General features: G+C 37.3%; 1 protein-coding gene across 1 annotated transcript in view; it reads left to right on the top strand.

The window, feature by feature from the left end:
* Positions 1–13,632, top strand: part of LOC100375660 (ATP-dependent translocase ABCB1-like) — a 75,138-nt gene that overhangs the window by 12,511 nt on the left and 48,995 nt on the right. The window contains exons 5-7 of the mRNA XM_085508619.1: positions 1,032–1,165; positions 1,798–1,969; positions 6,611–6,735. Coding sequence (XP_085364745.1) covers positions 1,032–1,165; positions 1,798–1,969; positions 6,611–6,735 — 431 coding nt within the window. The remainder of the gene's footprint in view (positions 1–1,031; positions 1,166–1,797; positions 1,970–6,610; positions 6,736–13,632) is intronic.

Below are 13,632 nucleotides of genomic sequence, written 5' to 3'. Positions count from 1 at the left end.
TGAGTTTGACTCCATACAATTTTAGTGAGTTTGACTCCATACAATTTTAGTGAGTTTGACTCCATACAATTTTAGTGAGTTTGACTCCATACAAGTGTCAACTATCTCATTGTGGTAATATACTTTCTGTTAAAGTTAGCAACATCTTGAAATAGCAATATTACTTATTAGGTGAATTAGCTAAAATAACAAATTTTCTGAATGAAAGTGCAGACTATGAACAGGACTATTTTGTGAATTTAGGATGAAAAAGGGGAAACTGGTGGTGAAAAGTTTAAAAGATTTATAATGATTTCTATATCAACAAATGCAATAAAGTGTTTAGATCGCTATTGTGATTTAGGCCCTCTATAATTGAGATCAGTTTCTTAGCCCCGCTATCGAGTGGTGCTAATCATTGTACTGATTCATTTCGTGATGATATCTTTAATTTTCTAATTTTGATGAATATTGTTGTCATTTTTGGTAAAAAGTGATATTTTTGACTTGTTGAAAACCGCAAATCATATACTTTGATACATATGGGTACCTCTAATGGATCTCTTCCAGATTTTTTCATTTCGTGATGATATCTTTAATTCTCTAATTGAAATGTGCATTGCTCTTAGTCGACAGGCTGCTTTTAGGTTTGTTTTCTGTCTTGTTTTTGACGAAAATAATGGTTGCTGATTGACTATTCAAATAAAGTTTAATAACAGCTCTCTGATGCATTATGCAACATCTAAATAGTCATGTGACTTGTTTTTAAAGTACACTTACTGTGTGGCTCACACTTTTTTGGTGGGACAACCTTTATGTGGTTTTTCTGATCAAGTTCAAACATCAGACATACACAAATGCATTTTTTTTCATGATCCTATTCAAGATGGCTGAATGGCAGCCATTTTAATGACAGTTGACACCAGATTTAAAACCCAATGCACTTGTCAGTCATTAATTATATAACTCAAGCTCATATTGCCATTTCATACTGTCTTGTTTGCATACTATATGGGCTAGGTTTTAACCATTACGCTATGTTATGTTTTTAGGTTTGTTTTTGGACCATGTCTGCTGAAAGGCAAACACTAAAAATACGTAAAGTCTTTTTCAAGTCTATTCTACGACAAGAGATTGGTTGGTTTGATAAACACCAAAGTGGAGAGTTAACTACACGCTTGACAGAGTATGTACTGGTATATGCTGCCACCAAGTGGCAGACTGTTAAAAAACTTATAATTTTATTAGAAATTCTTGTTTGCCAGTTATTTTTATGAAAGTATCCAATAAAGCAAAATCAATTCCTGCAATTTACACCTCTCTGAATTTGAATTAATCACCAAAATGCAACATGTGATCAAATCTAATTATATGTAATTAAAGTTTTAAAATATTTACAAAATATGCCCCATTTGTCATTACACTCATGTAAGTTAATTCATAGATATGAATCAACATAGAACATTTATTGAACATTTATTAAATTCCTTTCTCTAATGATTCAAAACTAGAAAAATACTCAATAAATTGTCAAATAAAACACAACCCAACAAAACTACAGTCTAGTTTTTGAGAAAATGAGGCTAATAGAACGCTGGGAGTTTCACCTTTAAAAATATTTGTTCTCTATTTAGTACATTATAAGATTATCCTGGCAACTCAGTCATGAACTATGACCTTTGTCAGTTGTTTGAATTTTATCACTTTTTTGCGATAAATCAACATTTATAAAATTAATGAAGAAATTAAAGAAAAATACACAAAATTATCCAAAGTGTTGCCCATTTTACCAAAAAATCATTATTTGTGTATTTTCAGTGATATGGAGCAAGTACGCACTGGTATTGGTGATAAGTTTAGTCTAATTATTCAGTTTACTGCTGCATTCTTCAGTGGGTTTGCCATAGGATTTTGGAAAAGTTGGAAGCTTGCGCTTGTGATGATGTCATTGACTCCACTTTTAGCCATAGCTGCAGGAACAATGGCTAAGGTAAATAAACGCTGTTATTTGAACAACTTGTGTTTTTATGCCTTATGACAATTTTCTAGAAATTTATTTTTGCCATAATTAATCGATAAAATGTGATCAAATCAAATTATATGTAATTAAAGTCTTAAAATATTTATAAAATATGCCCCAGTAGTCATCACACTTATGTAAGTTAATTCATTGACATGAATCAACATAGAACATGTATTAAATTTATTTAACATCCAGTGATAGTGTTAACATATCACCTGATGAAAACATCCACTGATAGTAGGCCATGTGTTAACATATCACCTGATGAAAACATCCACAGATAGTAGGCGATGTGTTAATATATCACCTGATGAAAACATCCACAGATAGTAGGCTATGTGTTAACATATCACCTGATGAAAACATCCATAGATAGCAGGCCATGTGTTAACATATCACCTGATGAAAACATCCATAGATAGCAGGCCATGTGTTAACATATCACCTGATGAAAACATCCACAGATAGCAGGCCATGTGTTAACATATCACCTGATGAAAACATCCACAGATAGCAGGCCATGTGTTAACATATCACCTGATGAAAACATCCACTGATAGCAGGCCTTGTGTTAACATATCACCTGATGAAAACATCCACAGATAGCAGGCCTTGTTAACATATCACCTGATGAAAACATCCACAGATAGCAGGCCATATGTTAACATATCACCTGATGAAAACATCCACAGATAGTAGGCCATGTGTTAACATATCACCTGATGAAAACATCCACAGATAGTAGGCCATGTGTTAACATATCACCTGATGAAAACATCCACAGATAGCAGGTCATGTGTTAACATATCACCTGATGAAAACATCCACTGATAGTAGGCCATGTGTTAACATATCACCTGATGAAAACATCCATAGATAGCAGGCCATGTGTTAACATATCACCTGATGAAAACATCCACAGATAGCATGCCATGTGTTAACATATCACCTGATGAAAACATCCACTGATAGCAGGCCTTGTGTTAACATATCACCTGATGAAAACATCCACAGATAGCAGGCCATGTGTTAACATATCACCTGATGAAAACATCCACAGATAGTAGGCCATGTGTTAACATATCACCTGATGAAAACATCCACAGATAGTAGGCCATGTGTTAACATATCACCTGATGAAAACATCCACAGATAGTAGGCCATGTGTTAACATATCACCTGATGAAAACATCCACAGATAGTAGGCCATGTGCTAACATATCACCTGATGAAAACATCCACAGATAGCAGGCCATGTGTTAACATATCACCTGATGAAAACATCCACAGATAGTAGGCCATGTGCTAACATATCACCTGATGAAAACATCCACAGATAGCAGGCCATGTGTTAACATATCACATGTACAATATAAACGTTCATGCAAATTGCTCATAGCATGCATCTTGCACATTAAACAAGATACATAATAAAATGACTGAATTTTAGGTATGTTGTCTACTCAACACATAAAAATGATTTTAATATTTGTTGCATTAACCATGCCTACGTGCAATCCATGACAGAATAGGAAGTCCGAAAACAGGGACTTTTGTTTTGACTTCTGTGTGTCCGTGCGTCTGTCCGTCCGTCCGTCCGTCCGTCCGTCCGTCCGTCCGTCCGTCCGTTCGTCTGTCCGTCCGTTTGTCTGTCCGTCCGTCCGTCCGTTCGTCTGTCCGTTCGTCCGTCCGTCCGTCCGTCCGTCCGTCCGTCCGTCTGTCCGTCCGTCCGTCCGTCCGTCCGTCCGTCCGTCCGTCCGTCCGTCCGTGCTTCCGTGCACGCGTCCATACCTGTATCTTAGAAATGCTTGGACCAATCACAATCAAACTTCACACATACATCAGCCATTTTTGTTCTAAAAATCATCAAAATCAAGCATTTTTCCGCTGTTTACAGATGTATTTTGTTCAAACTTGGTATATACGTTGGACATTTTAGGACCTTGATGCACATCATTTTGTTTTCAGATAAGATTCAAAATGGCCGACTGGCAGCCATTTTGTTTTAATAAATGTGGTTCTAGTGCCATATCTCTGACTTGCTGTGACTGATTATGTTCAAATTTTAAATATTCATTATACTTCTTGTCATAAATATACAGATATATTGGTTCGACGATCCTATTAAAAATGGCCGAATGGTGGCCATTTTTGTGTTAAAAAAATCATCAAATATCAAGCATTTCTGGCATTTCTGGATGGATTTTGTTCAAACTTGGTACATACATTAGACATTACGGGTTCCTGATGCACATTATTTTATTTTTTAGATCGGATTCAGAATGGCTGACTAGTGGCCATTTTGTTTTAATGAATGGGCTTTTAGAGCCATATCTCTGACATGCATTGACAGACTATGTTCAAATTTTATATATTCATTATACATGTATTCAAAATGGCTAGTTTTGTTAGTCCCCGTTCGGACGTAATCCGAAAACGGGGACTTGTATTTTGCCCTGTGTGCGTCCGTGCGTCGTGCATCCGTGCGTCTGTGTGTCCGTGATCACCTGTATCTCGAACATGCATGGACCGATTAAGTTCAAACTTCACTCATACATCACACATTATATGGGACATATGCACATGCATTTTTTTCATGATCCGATTAACGATAGCCGAATAGCGGCCATTTTAAGGCCGAAAATGCATTGAAATCGCACATTTTCACCATTCCGGACCCGGATCTCAGTTATGCATGGACGGATTTTGTTCAAATTTGGTACATACATTAAACATAATAGGACCTTGATGCACGTAATTTTTTTCGGATCAAGTTCGAAATGGCCGACTGGCGGCAATTTTGTTTTAAAGAATTCAGTTCTGGATCCGCATCCAAGACATGTCTGGATTGATCAAGTTCAAACTTCACACACACATGGTACATCATGTCACAAATAGATTATGTGCATTTGTTTCATGATCCGCTTAACAATAGCTGAATGATGGCCATTTTAAGGCCGAAAATGCATCAAAATCACATATTTTCACAATTCCAGAACCGGATCTCAGTCATGCATGGATGGATTTTGTTCAGATTTAGTACAATGTGTTGTACATATGCAGGTGCATTTCGGATCAGACCACTTCAGTGGTCTGAGATTTCGGTCATGATCTGCTTTGAATGTATATGTCTCTCAAATATGAACTGAACGGAACCGGGACGTGTCATTGACAATGACTTGTTTTAATTAATGCTGTTCCAGAGCAATATCTCTCAATACTCGTTTGACGATCAGATACAAATGTCAATCATTTAAATGTTAAACAATCATCATAATCATATTCCTATATCTTAAATTTGATAACTAATGGGGACTGTGCCATGCATGGCTTGTTAGTCCCCGTTCGGACGAAGTCCGAAAACGGAAACTTATAATTTGGTCTCCGTCCGTCTGTGCGTCTGTGCGTCCGTCCGGAGTCGTATCTCAGAATCCCTTGGACCGATTCCATTCATTCTTTGCATGTGCCTAGTACTTTATGTGGGACATATGCACATGCAGTGCTTTAGCGACTCGATTCAAAATGGCCGACTGGCAGCCATCTTGTTTTTTGAAAATGTTGTATTTTGGACATGCTTTGTCAGTTTTAATTCAAATTTAGTACATAGATCATACATGTTAGGATACATGTCCCCGACCATCTGTGAGTTCCTGAGTCTGTCCGTCCATCCGTGTGTCCGTGCGTCAGTGCGTCAGTCTGTCCAGAGTCATATTTCAGAATCCTGTGGACTGATTCCATTCATTCTTTGCATGTGCCTAGTACCTTATGTGGGACATATGCACATGCAGTGCTTTAGCGACTCGATTCAAAATGGCCGACTGGCAGCCATCTTGTTTTTTGAAAATGTTGTATTTTGGACATGCTTTGTCAGTTTTAATTCAAATTTAGTACATAGATCATACATGTTAGGATACATGTCCCCGACCATCTGTGAGTTCCTGAGTCTGTCCGTCCATCCGTGTGTCCGTGCGTCAGTGCGTCAGTCTGTCCAGAGTCATATTTCAGAATCCTGTGGACTGATTCCATTCATTCTTTGCATGTGCCTAGTACCTTATGTGGGACATATGCACATGCAGTGGTTCAGCGATTTGATTCAAAATGGCCAACTGGCAGCCATCTTGTTATTTGAAAATGTTGTATTTTGGACATGCTTTGTCAGTTGTCATTCAAACTTGGTACATAGATTATACATGTTAGGATACATGTCCATGACAATTTGTTTCAAAATCTGGTCAAGGATGGCCGATTGACAGCCATTTGACATTTTGGCCTTACTACTATATTTCCACAATTTATGTACCATTTTCATTCGTATTTGGCACATACATCCTACATATCAGTGTGTTTCATATTCAGATCAAAGATGGCCGAATAACAGCTGTTTTTATTTTTGGCCATATTACTACTACACGGAACACGCGTTTTGATGTAAATAAACAATCTGTTGTATATGCCACTTGGAACTCAAGTTTCAAGGACACGCTCGCAACAACCCCTTCGCTTTAATATGACGAGCACAAAGACAACTTTCAAAAATTTAACGGGGACTGTGTCATTTTCAATGACTTGTTGTATTTATTTTCAAAGAACAATATTTTTTGTTGTCAGGTCATTCAATCGTTTGCCACTCGAGAGCAAGAAGCATATGCCAAGGCTGGTAGTGTTGCTGAGGAAGTGTTATCATGCATACGAACTGTGACATTATTTAGTGGACAACCTAAGGAGTGCATTAGGTAAAATGCAATTTTTGAGTCCCTGTTCGAATGAACTAATAATTCGGTCCTCGTCTGTCAGTTTGTTCGAATTCATATTTTAGAACCCTGCGAACCAAGTCTGTTCATTCTTTGCATGTGCCTAGTACTTCATCTGGGACATATGCACATGCAGTGGTTTACTGATTCAATCCAACATGGCTGATTGGCATCCATCTTATTTTTTGTAGTATGTGGTTTCTTGGACTAAATTTGTCAGGTTTTTGTTCAAATTGGATACAAAATGACCAACTGTCAGCCATCTTGTTTTTTCAAAATGTATCGTTGACCATACTACTATATCTCTAGCATATCCTGTCTAGTTTCTGACCATATACTACCAAACATTGCATGAATAGCATATCCTGTCTAGTTTCTGACCATATACTACCAAACATTGCATGAATAGCATATCCTGTCTAGTTTCTGACCATATACTACCAAACATTGCATGAATAGCATATCCTGTCTAGTTTCTGACCATATACTACCAAACATTGCATGAATAGCATATCCTGTCTAGTTTCTGACCATATACTACCAAACATTGCATGAATAGCATATCCTGTCTAGTTTCTGACCATATACTACCAAACACTGCATGAATAGCATATCCTGTCTAGTTTCTGACCATATACTACGAAACATTGCATGAATAGCATAATAATTTTTTATCCTGTCTAGTTTCTGACCATATACTACCAAACATTGCATGAATAGCATATCCTGTCTAGTTTCTGACCATATACTACCAAACATTGCATGAATAGCATATCCTGTCTAATTTCTGACCATATACTACCAAACATTGCATGAATAGCATATCCTGTCTAGTTTCTGACCATATACTACCAAACATTGCATGAATAGCATATCCTGTCTAGTTTCTGACCATATACTACCAAACACTGCATGAATAGCATATCCTGTCTAGTTTCTGACCATATACTACCAAACATTGCATGAATAGCATATCCTGTCTAGTTTCTGACCATATACTACCAAACATTGCATGAATAGCATATCCTGTCTAGTTTCTGACCATATACTACCAAACACTGCATGAATAGCATATCCTGTCTAGTTTCTGACCATATACTCCCAAACATTGCATGAATAGCATATCCTGTCTAGTTTCTGACCATATACTACCAAACATTGCATGAATAGCATATCCTGTCTAGTTTCTGACCATATACTACCAAACACTGCATGAATAGCATATCCTGTCTAGTTTCTGACCATATACTACCAAACATTGCATGAATAGCATATCCTGTCTAGTTTCTGACCATATACTACCAAACATTGCATGAATAGCATATCCTGTCTAATTTCTGACCATATACTACCAAACACTGCATGAATAGCATATCCTGTCTAGTTTCTGACCATATACTACCAAACATTGCATGAATAGCATAATAATTTTTTATCCTGTCTAGTTTCTGACCATATACTACCAAACATTGCATGAATAGCATATCCTGTCTAGTTTCTGACCATATACTACCAAACACTGCATGAATAGCATATCCTGTCTAGTTTCTGACCATATACTACCAAACGTTGCATGAATAGCATATCCTGTCTAGTTTCTGACCATATACTACCAAACGTTGCATGAATAGCATATCCTGTCTAGTTTCTGACCATATACTACCAAACGTTGCATGAATAGCATATCCTGTCTAGTTTCTGACCATATACTACCAAACATTGCATGAATAGCATATCCTGTCTAGTTTCTGACCATATACTACCAAACACTGCATGAATAGCATATCCTGTCTAGTTTCTGACCATATACTACCAAACACTGCATGAATAGCATATCCTGTCTAGTTTCTGACCATATACTACCAAACATTGCATGAATAGCATATCCTGTCTAGTTTCTGACCATATACTACCAAACACTGCATGAATAGCATATCCTGTCTAGTTTCTGACCATATACTACCAAACACTGCATGAATAGCATATCCTGTCTAGTTTCTGACCATATACTACCAAACGTTGCATGAATAGCATATCCTGTCTAGTTTCTGACCATATACTACCAAACATTGCATGAATAGCATATCCTGTCTAGTTTCTGACCATATACTACCAAACATTGCATGAATAGCATATCCTGTCTAGTTTCTGACCATATACTACCAAACTCTGCATGAATAGCATATCCTGTCTAGTTTCTGACCATATACTACCAAACATTGCATGAATAGCATATCCTGTCTAGTTTCTGACCATATACTACCAAACACTGCATGAATAGCATATCCTGTCTAGTTTCTGACCATATACTACCAAACACTGCATGAATAGCATATCCTGTCTAGTTTCTGACCATATACTACCAAACATTGCATGAATAGCATATCCTGTCTAGTTTCTGACCATATACTACCAAACACTGCATGAATAGCATATCCTGTCTAGTTTCTGACCATATACTACCAAACACTGCATGAATAGCATATCCTGTCTAGTTTCTGACCATATACTACCAAACACTGCATGAATAGCATATCCTGTCTAGTTTCTGACCATATACTACCAAACACTGCATGAATAGCATATCCTGTCTAGATTCTGACCATATACTACCAAACATTGCATGAATAGCATATCCTGTCTAGTTTCTGACCATATACTACCAAACACTGCATGAATAGCATATCCTGTCTAGTTTCTGACCATATACTACCAAACATTGCATGAATAGCATAATAATTTTTTATCCTGTCTAGTTTCTGACCATATACTACCAAACATTGCATGAATAGCATATCCTGTCTAGTTTCTGACCATATACTACCAAACACTGCATGAATAGCATATCCTGTCTAGTTTCTGACCATATACTACCAAACACTGCATGAATAGCATATCCTGTCTAGTTTCTGACCATATACTACCAAACACTGCATGAATAGCATATACTGTCTAGTTTCTGACCATATACTACCAAACATTGCATGAATAGCATATCCTGTCTAGTTTCTGACCATATACTACCAAACACTGCATGAATAGCATATCCTGTCTAGTTTCTGACCATATACTACCAAACACTGCATGAATAGCATATCCTGTCTAGTTTCTGACCATATACTACCAAACACTGCATGAATAGCATATCCTGTCTAGTTTCTGACCATATACTACCAAACACTGCATGAATAGCATATCCTGTCTAGTTTCTGACCATATACTACCAAACGTTGCATGAATAGCATATCCTGTCTAGTTTCTGACCATATACTACCAAACATTGCATGAATAGCATATCCTGTCTAGTTTCTGACCATATACTACCAAACACTGCATGAATAGCATATCCTGTCTGAGGTATGTACGACCTAGAAATAGTGCCGTATGCGAGTACCAAGTTGCGAGTCGCAAGTAGCAAAATATGCCATATGCTAGTGGTAAAAACGGCATATGCGAGTGGTAAAATGTATCGTTTGCTAGTAGCAAAAAAGCCCTATGCGAGGGGTAATACAAAGGCTTGTAACGTTTGCTTATAATATAACAACGTACGTTCAATTGTGTTTTATCACAGTAAAATCAAATATTTACCATGATTTTGAAATGATGTGTACATGGTTGGTTAAGATTGGCATGATGCTGTATCAAAAAGTTCGTTCAGTCGTTTGCATAGAATCGATGTTTGCTCTTCACGAAATTGCACAGGAAACGTGAAAGAACAATAATTTAATAAACGGCCATGACCAGCCAGCACACTCCGCATAACATGTGAAAATTGTTTTTTCTTTCGGTAAAATTAGTATGAACCCGTGGTCAGCGGTTAAAGAATCATAGAATTATAATTGTAGTTAGTAAAAACGGGTGCATGTTCACCGAAGGGTCACAGAATTCTTGTGTCACGCGCCGCCGTTTAATTGAAGACAATGGCAGGTTTCAAAAGTAGTCACACCTCGGAGAGATGTTAAATTTGCCACAACCCAAATGTTACATTAACTAGCACACAATTCCATAATACATAGTATCTAATAAAGAAATAAAGTGCATGTTGAGTGATAAGTTCGCATGTTTACGAGAGTCCATCACACGTGGAATGTATTTACACGCAACCCGGATCAAATTTGAATTGAAACAAATTGAAACAAAGAAGCGTCTGCCGTTGCTTGGTCAGGATAGAAAGGCAATTTTCATGGGTAAATGCCAGTAGAAGATTTAGCCTCAATGCCCCAAATACTTCGACCTAACCACTTTATTTGTACAAGTAGAAAAAGTGTTATGTTTCGTTAAAATAAGCATGGACATGTTAGCATTGAAATAATCATAGAAGTACAGTTATCATCAGTACAAGTAGACTCGCTGAACAGAGTCACACGCGAGCCAATGGAAACAATGGCTGGTTTCAAAGCAATTTTGTCTCAGACAAGACATGGACAACAAACTCGCTGTTTTGCTGATTAGGAATAACGCGTGATGACAATTTCGTGGTATTTCAACAGCTTTGTAATGAAGTACAGGCCCTCAGCTAAATCCTCCTATAAACTGTTGATTCTGTTGACCAATGGGAACGCACGTTTCAACCAGACTACTTGGATCTTGGACATTTGCGAGACGTAACAACAAAAAACGCAGCCAGTGATACATTTCGAAAATAAAAATACAAAATAAACTCAATCAGAGGCGCCGACCACGCGCGTTGGGAAATAAATAGAACGCATTCAACTGCGTTGTGACACAGTATCACCAGCCTCTTTCATTCACGCAATATAATTATGCTATTTCCCAACGCACTTATATTTAATACATTGACGAAAAACACTACAAGAAAAATGTCAACTAATAATACGCAATTATCCAGGCAGTACTAGAAATTATTGCTGATACTAATCATGTTTTGTATTGGAAAGTTTGATACTTGAACGTGAAGTCCCGGGCATGTAGTAATAATAATAACTTTATTGCCTTCGTGTAAATTTTTTTATTGTTATTATCTTTTCTAAGGTCTATGTTTCAACGAAACATAACACTTTTTCTACTTGTACAAATAAAGTGGTTAGGTCGAAGTATTTGGAGCATTGAGGCTAAGTCTTCTACTAGCATTTACTCATGAAAAGTGTCTCTCTATCCTGACCTCAGACTAGTCTGAGTCCTGACCAAGCAACGGCAGACGCTTCTTTGTTTCAATTCAAATTTGATCCGGGTTGCGTGTAAATACATTCCATGTGTGAGGGACGTCTCGTAAACATGCGGACTTATCACTCAACATGCACTTTATTTCTTTATTAGATACTATGTATTATGGAATTGTGTGCTAGTTAACACTTGGGTTGTGGCAAATTTAACACCTCTCCGAGGTGTGACTACTTTTGAAACCTGCCATTGTCTTCATTTAAACGGCGGCGCGTGACACAAGAATTCTGTGACCCTTAGGTCATGGAGCTAAAATAGTTTAGCTCCATGCTTCGGTGAACATGCACCCGTTACTAACTACAATTATATTTTTATAATTCTTTAATCGCTGACCACGGATTCATACTATAAATTTTACCGAAAGAAAAAAACAATTTTCACATGTTATGCGGAGTGTGCTGGCTGGTCATGGTCGTTTATTAAATTATTGTGTTTTCACGTTTCCTGTGCAATTTCGTGAAGAGCAAACATCGATTCTATGCAAACGACTGAACAAACTTTTTGATATAAACTCTTAAATGAATAATAAACAAAAAGCACTGGAAATAGTAGTTAAAGCTGCTTTTATTTGCGACCTTCGCAACGTAATCCGCGTACACTAGTCGACTGTAATGTTGAGTACAGGGCGGCGTGCGCCGGTTGACACCTAGGCTAGATCGCACGACACCTATTTTCTACCATTATTTTTATATATGAATCACCCCTATTAAAAGTAAAAACCTTAACAGCATCTTGCCAATCTTAACCAACCAAGTACACATCATTTCATAACCATGGTAAATATTTGATTTTACTGTGATAAAACACAATTGAACGTACGTCGTTATATTATAAGCAAACGCTACAAGCCTTTGTATTACCCCTCGCATAGGGCTTTTTTGCTACTAGCAAACGATACATTTTACCACTCGCATATGCCGTTTTTACCACTAGCATATGGCATATTTTGCTACTTGCGACTCGCAACTTGGTACTCGCATACGGCACTATTTTTAGGTCGTACATACCTGCCTGTCTAGTTTCTGACCATATACTACCAAACGTTGCATGAATAGCATATCCTGTCTAGTTTCTGACCATATACTACCAAACATTGCATGAATAGCATATCCTGTCTAGTTTCTGACCATATACTACCAAACACTACATGAATAGCATATCCTGTCTAGTTTCTGACCATATACTACCAAACACTGCATGAATAGCATATCCTGTCTAGTTTCTGACCATATACTACCAAACACTGCATGAATAGCATATCCTGTCTAGTTTCTGACCATATACTACCAAACATTGCATGAATAGCATATCCTGTCTAGTTTCTGACCATATACTACCAAACACTGCATGAATAGCATATCCTGTCTAGTTTCTGACCATATACTACCAAACATTGCATGAATAGCATATCCTGTCTAGTTTCTGACCATATACTACCAAACATTGCATGAATAGCATATCCTGTCTAGTTTCTGACCATATACTACCAAACGTTGCATGAATAGCATATCCTGTCTAGTTTCTGACCATATACTACCAAACATTGCATGAATAGCATATCCTGTCTAGTTTCTGACCATATACTACCAAACACTGCATGAATAGCATATCCTGTCTAGTTTCTGACCATATACTACCAAACACTGCATGAATAGCATATCCTGTCTAGTTTCTGACCATATACTACCAAACACTGCA

Source organism: Saccoglossus kowalevskii, chromosome 15 (genome assembly GCF_978046115.1).
Source record: "Saccoglossus kowalevskii chromosome 15, keSacKowa6.1, whole genome shotgun sequence".
NCBI classification, from domain to species: domain Eukaryota; kingdom Metazoa; phylum Hemichordata; class Enteropneusta; family Harrimaniidae; genus Saccoglossus; species Saccoglossus kowalevskii.
This window is presented reverse-complemented; position numbering and strand designations above follow the sequence as displayed.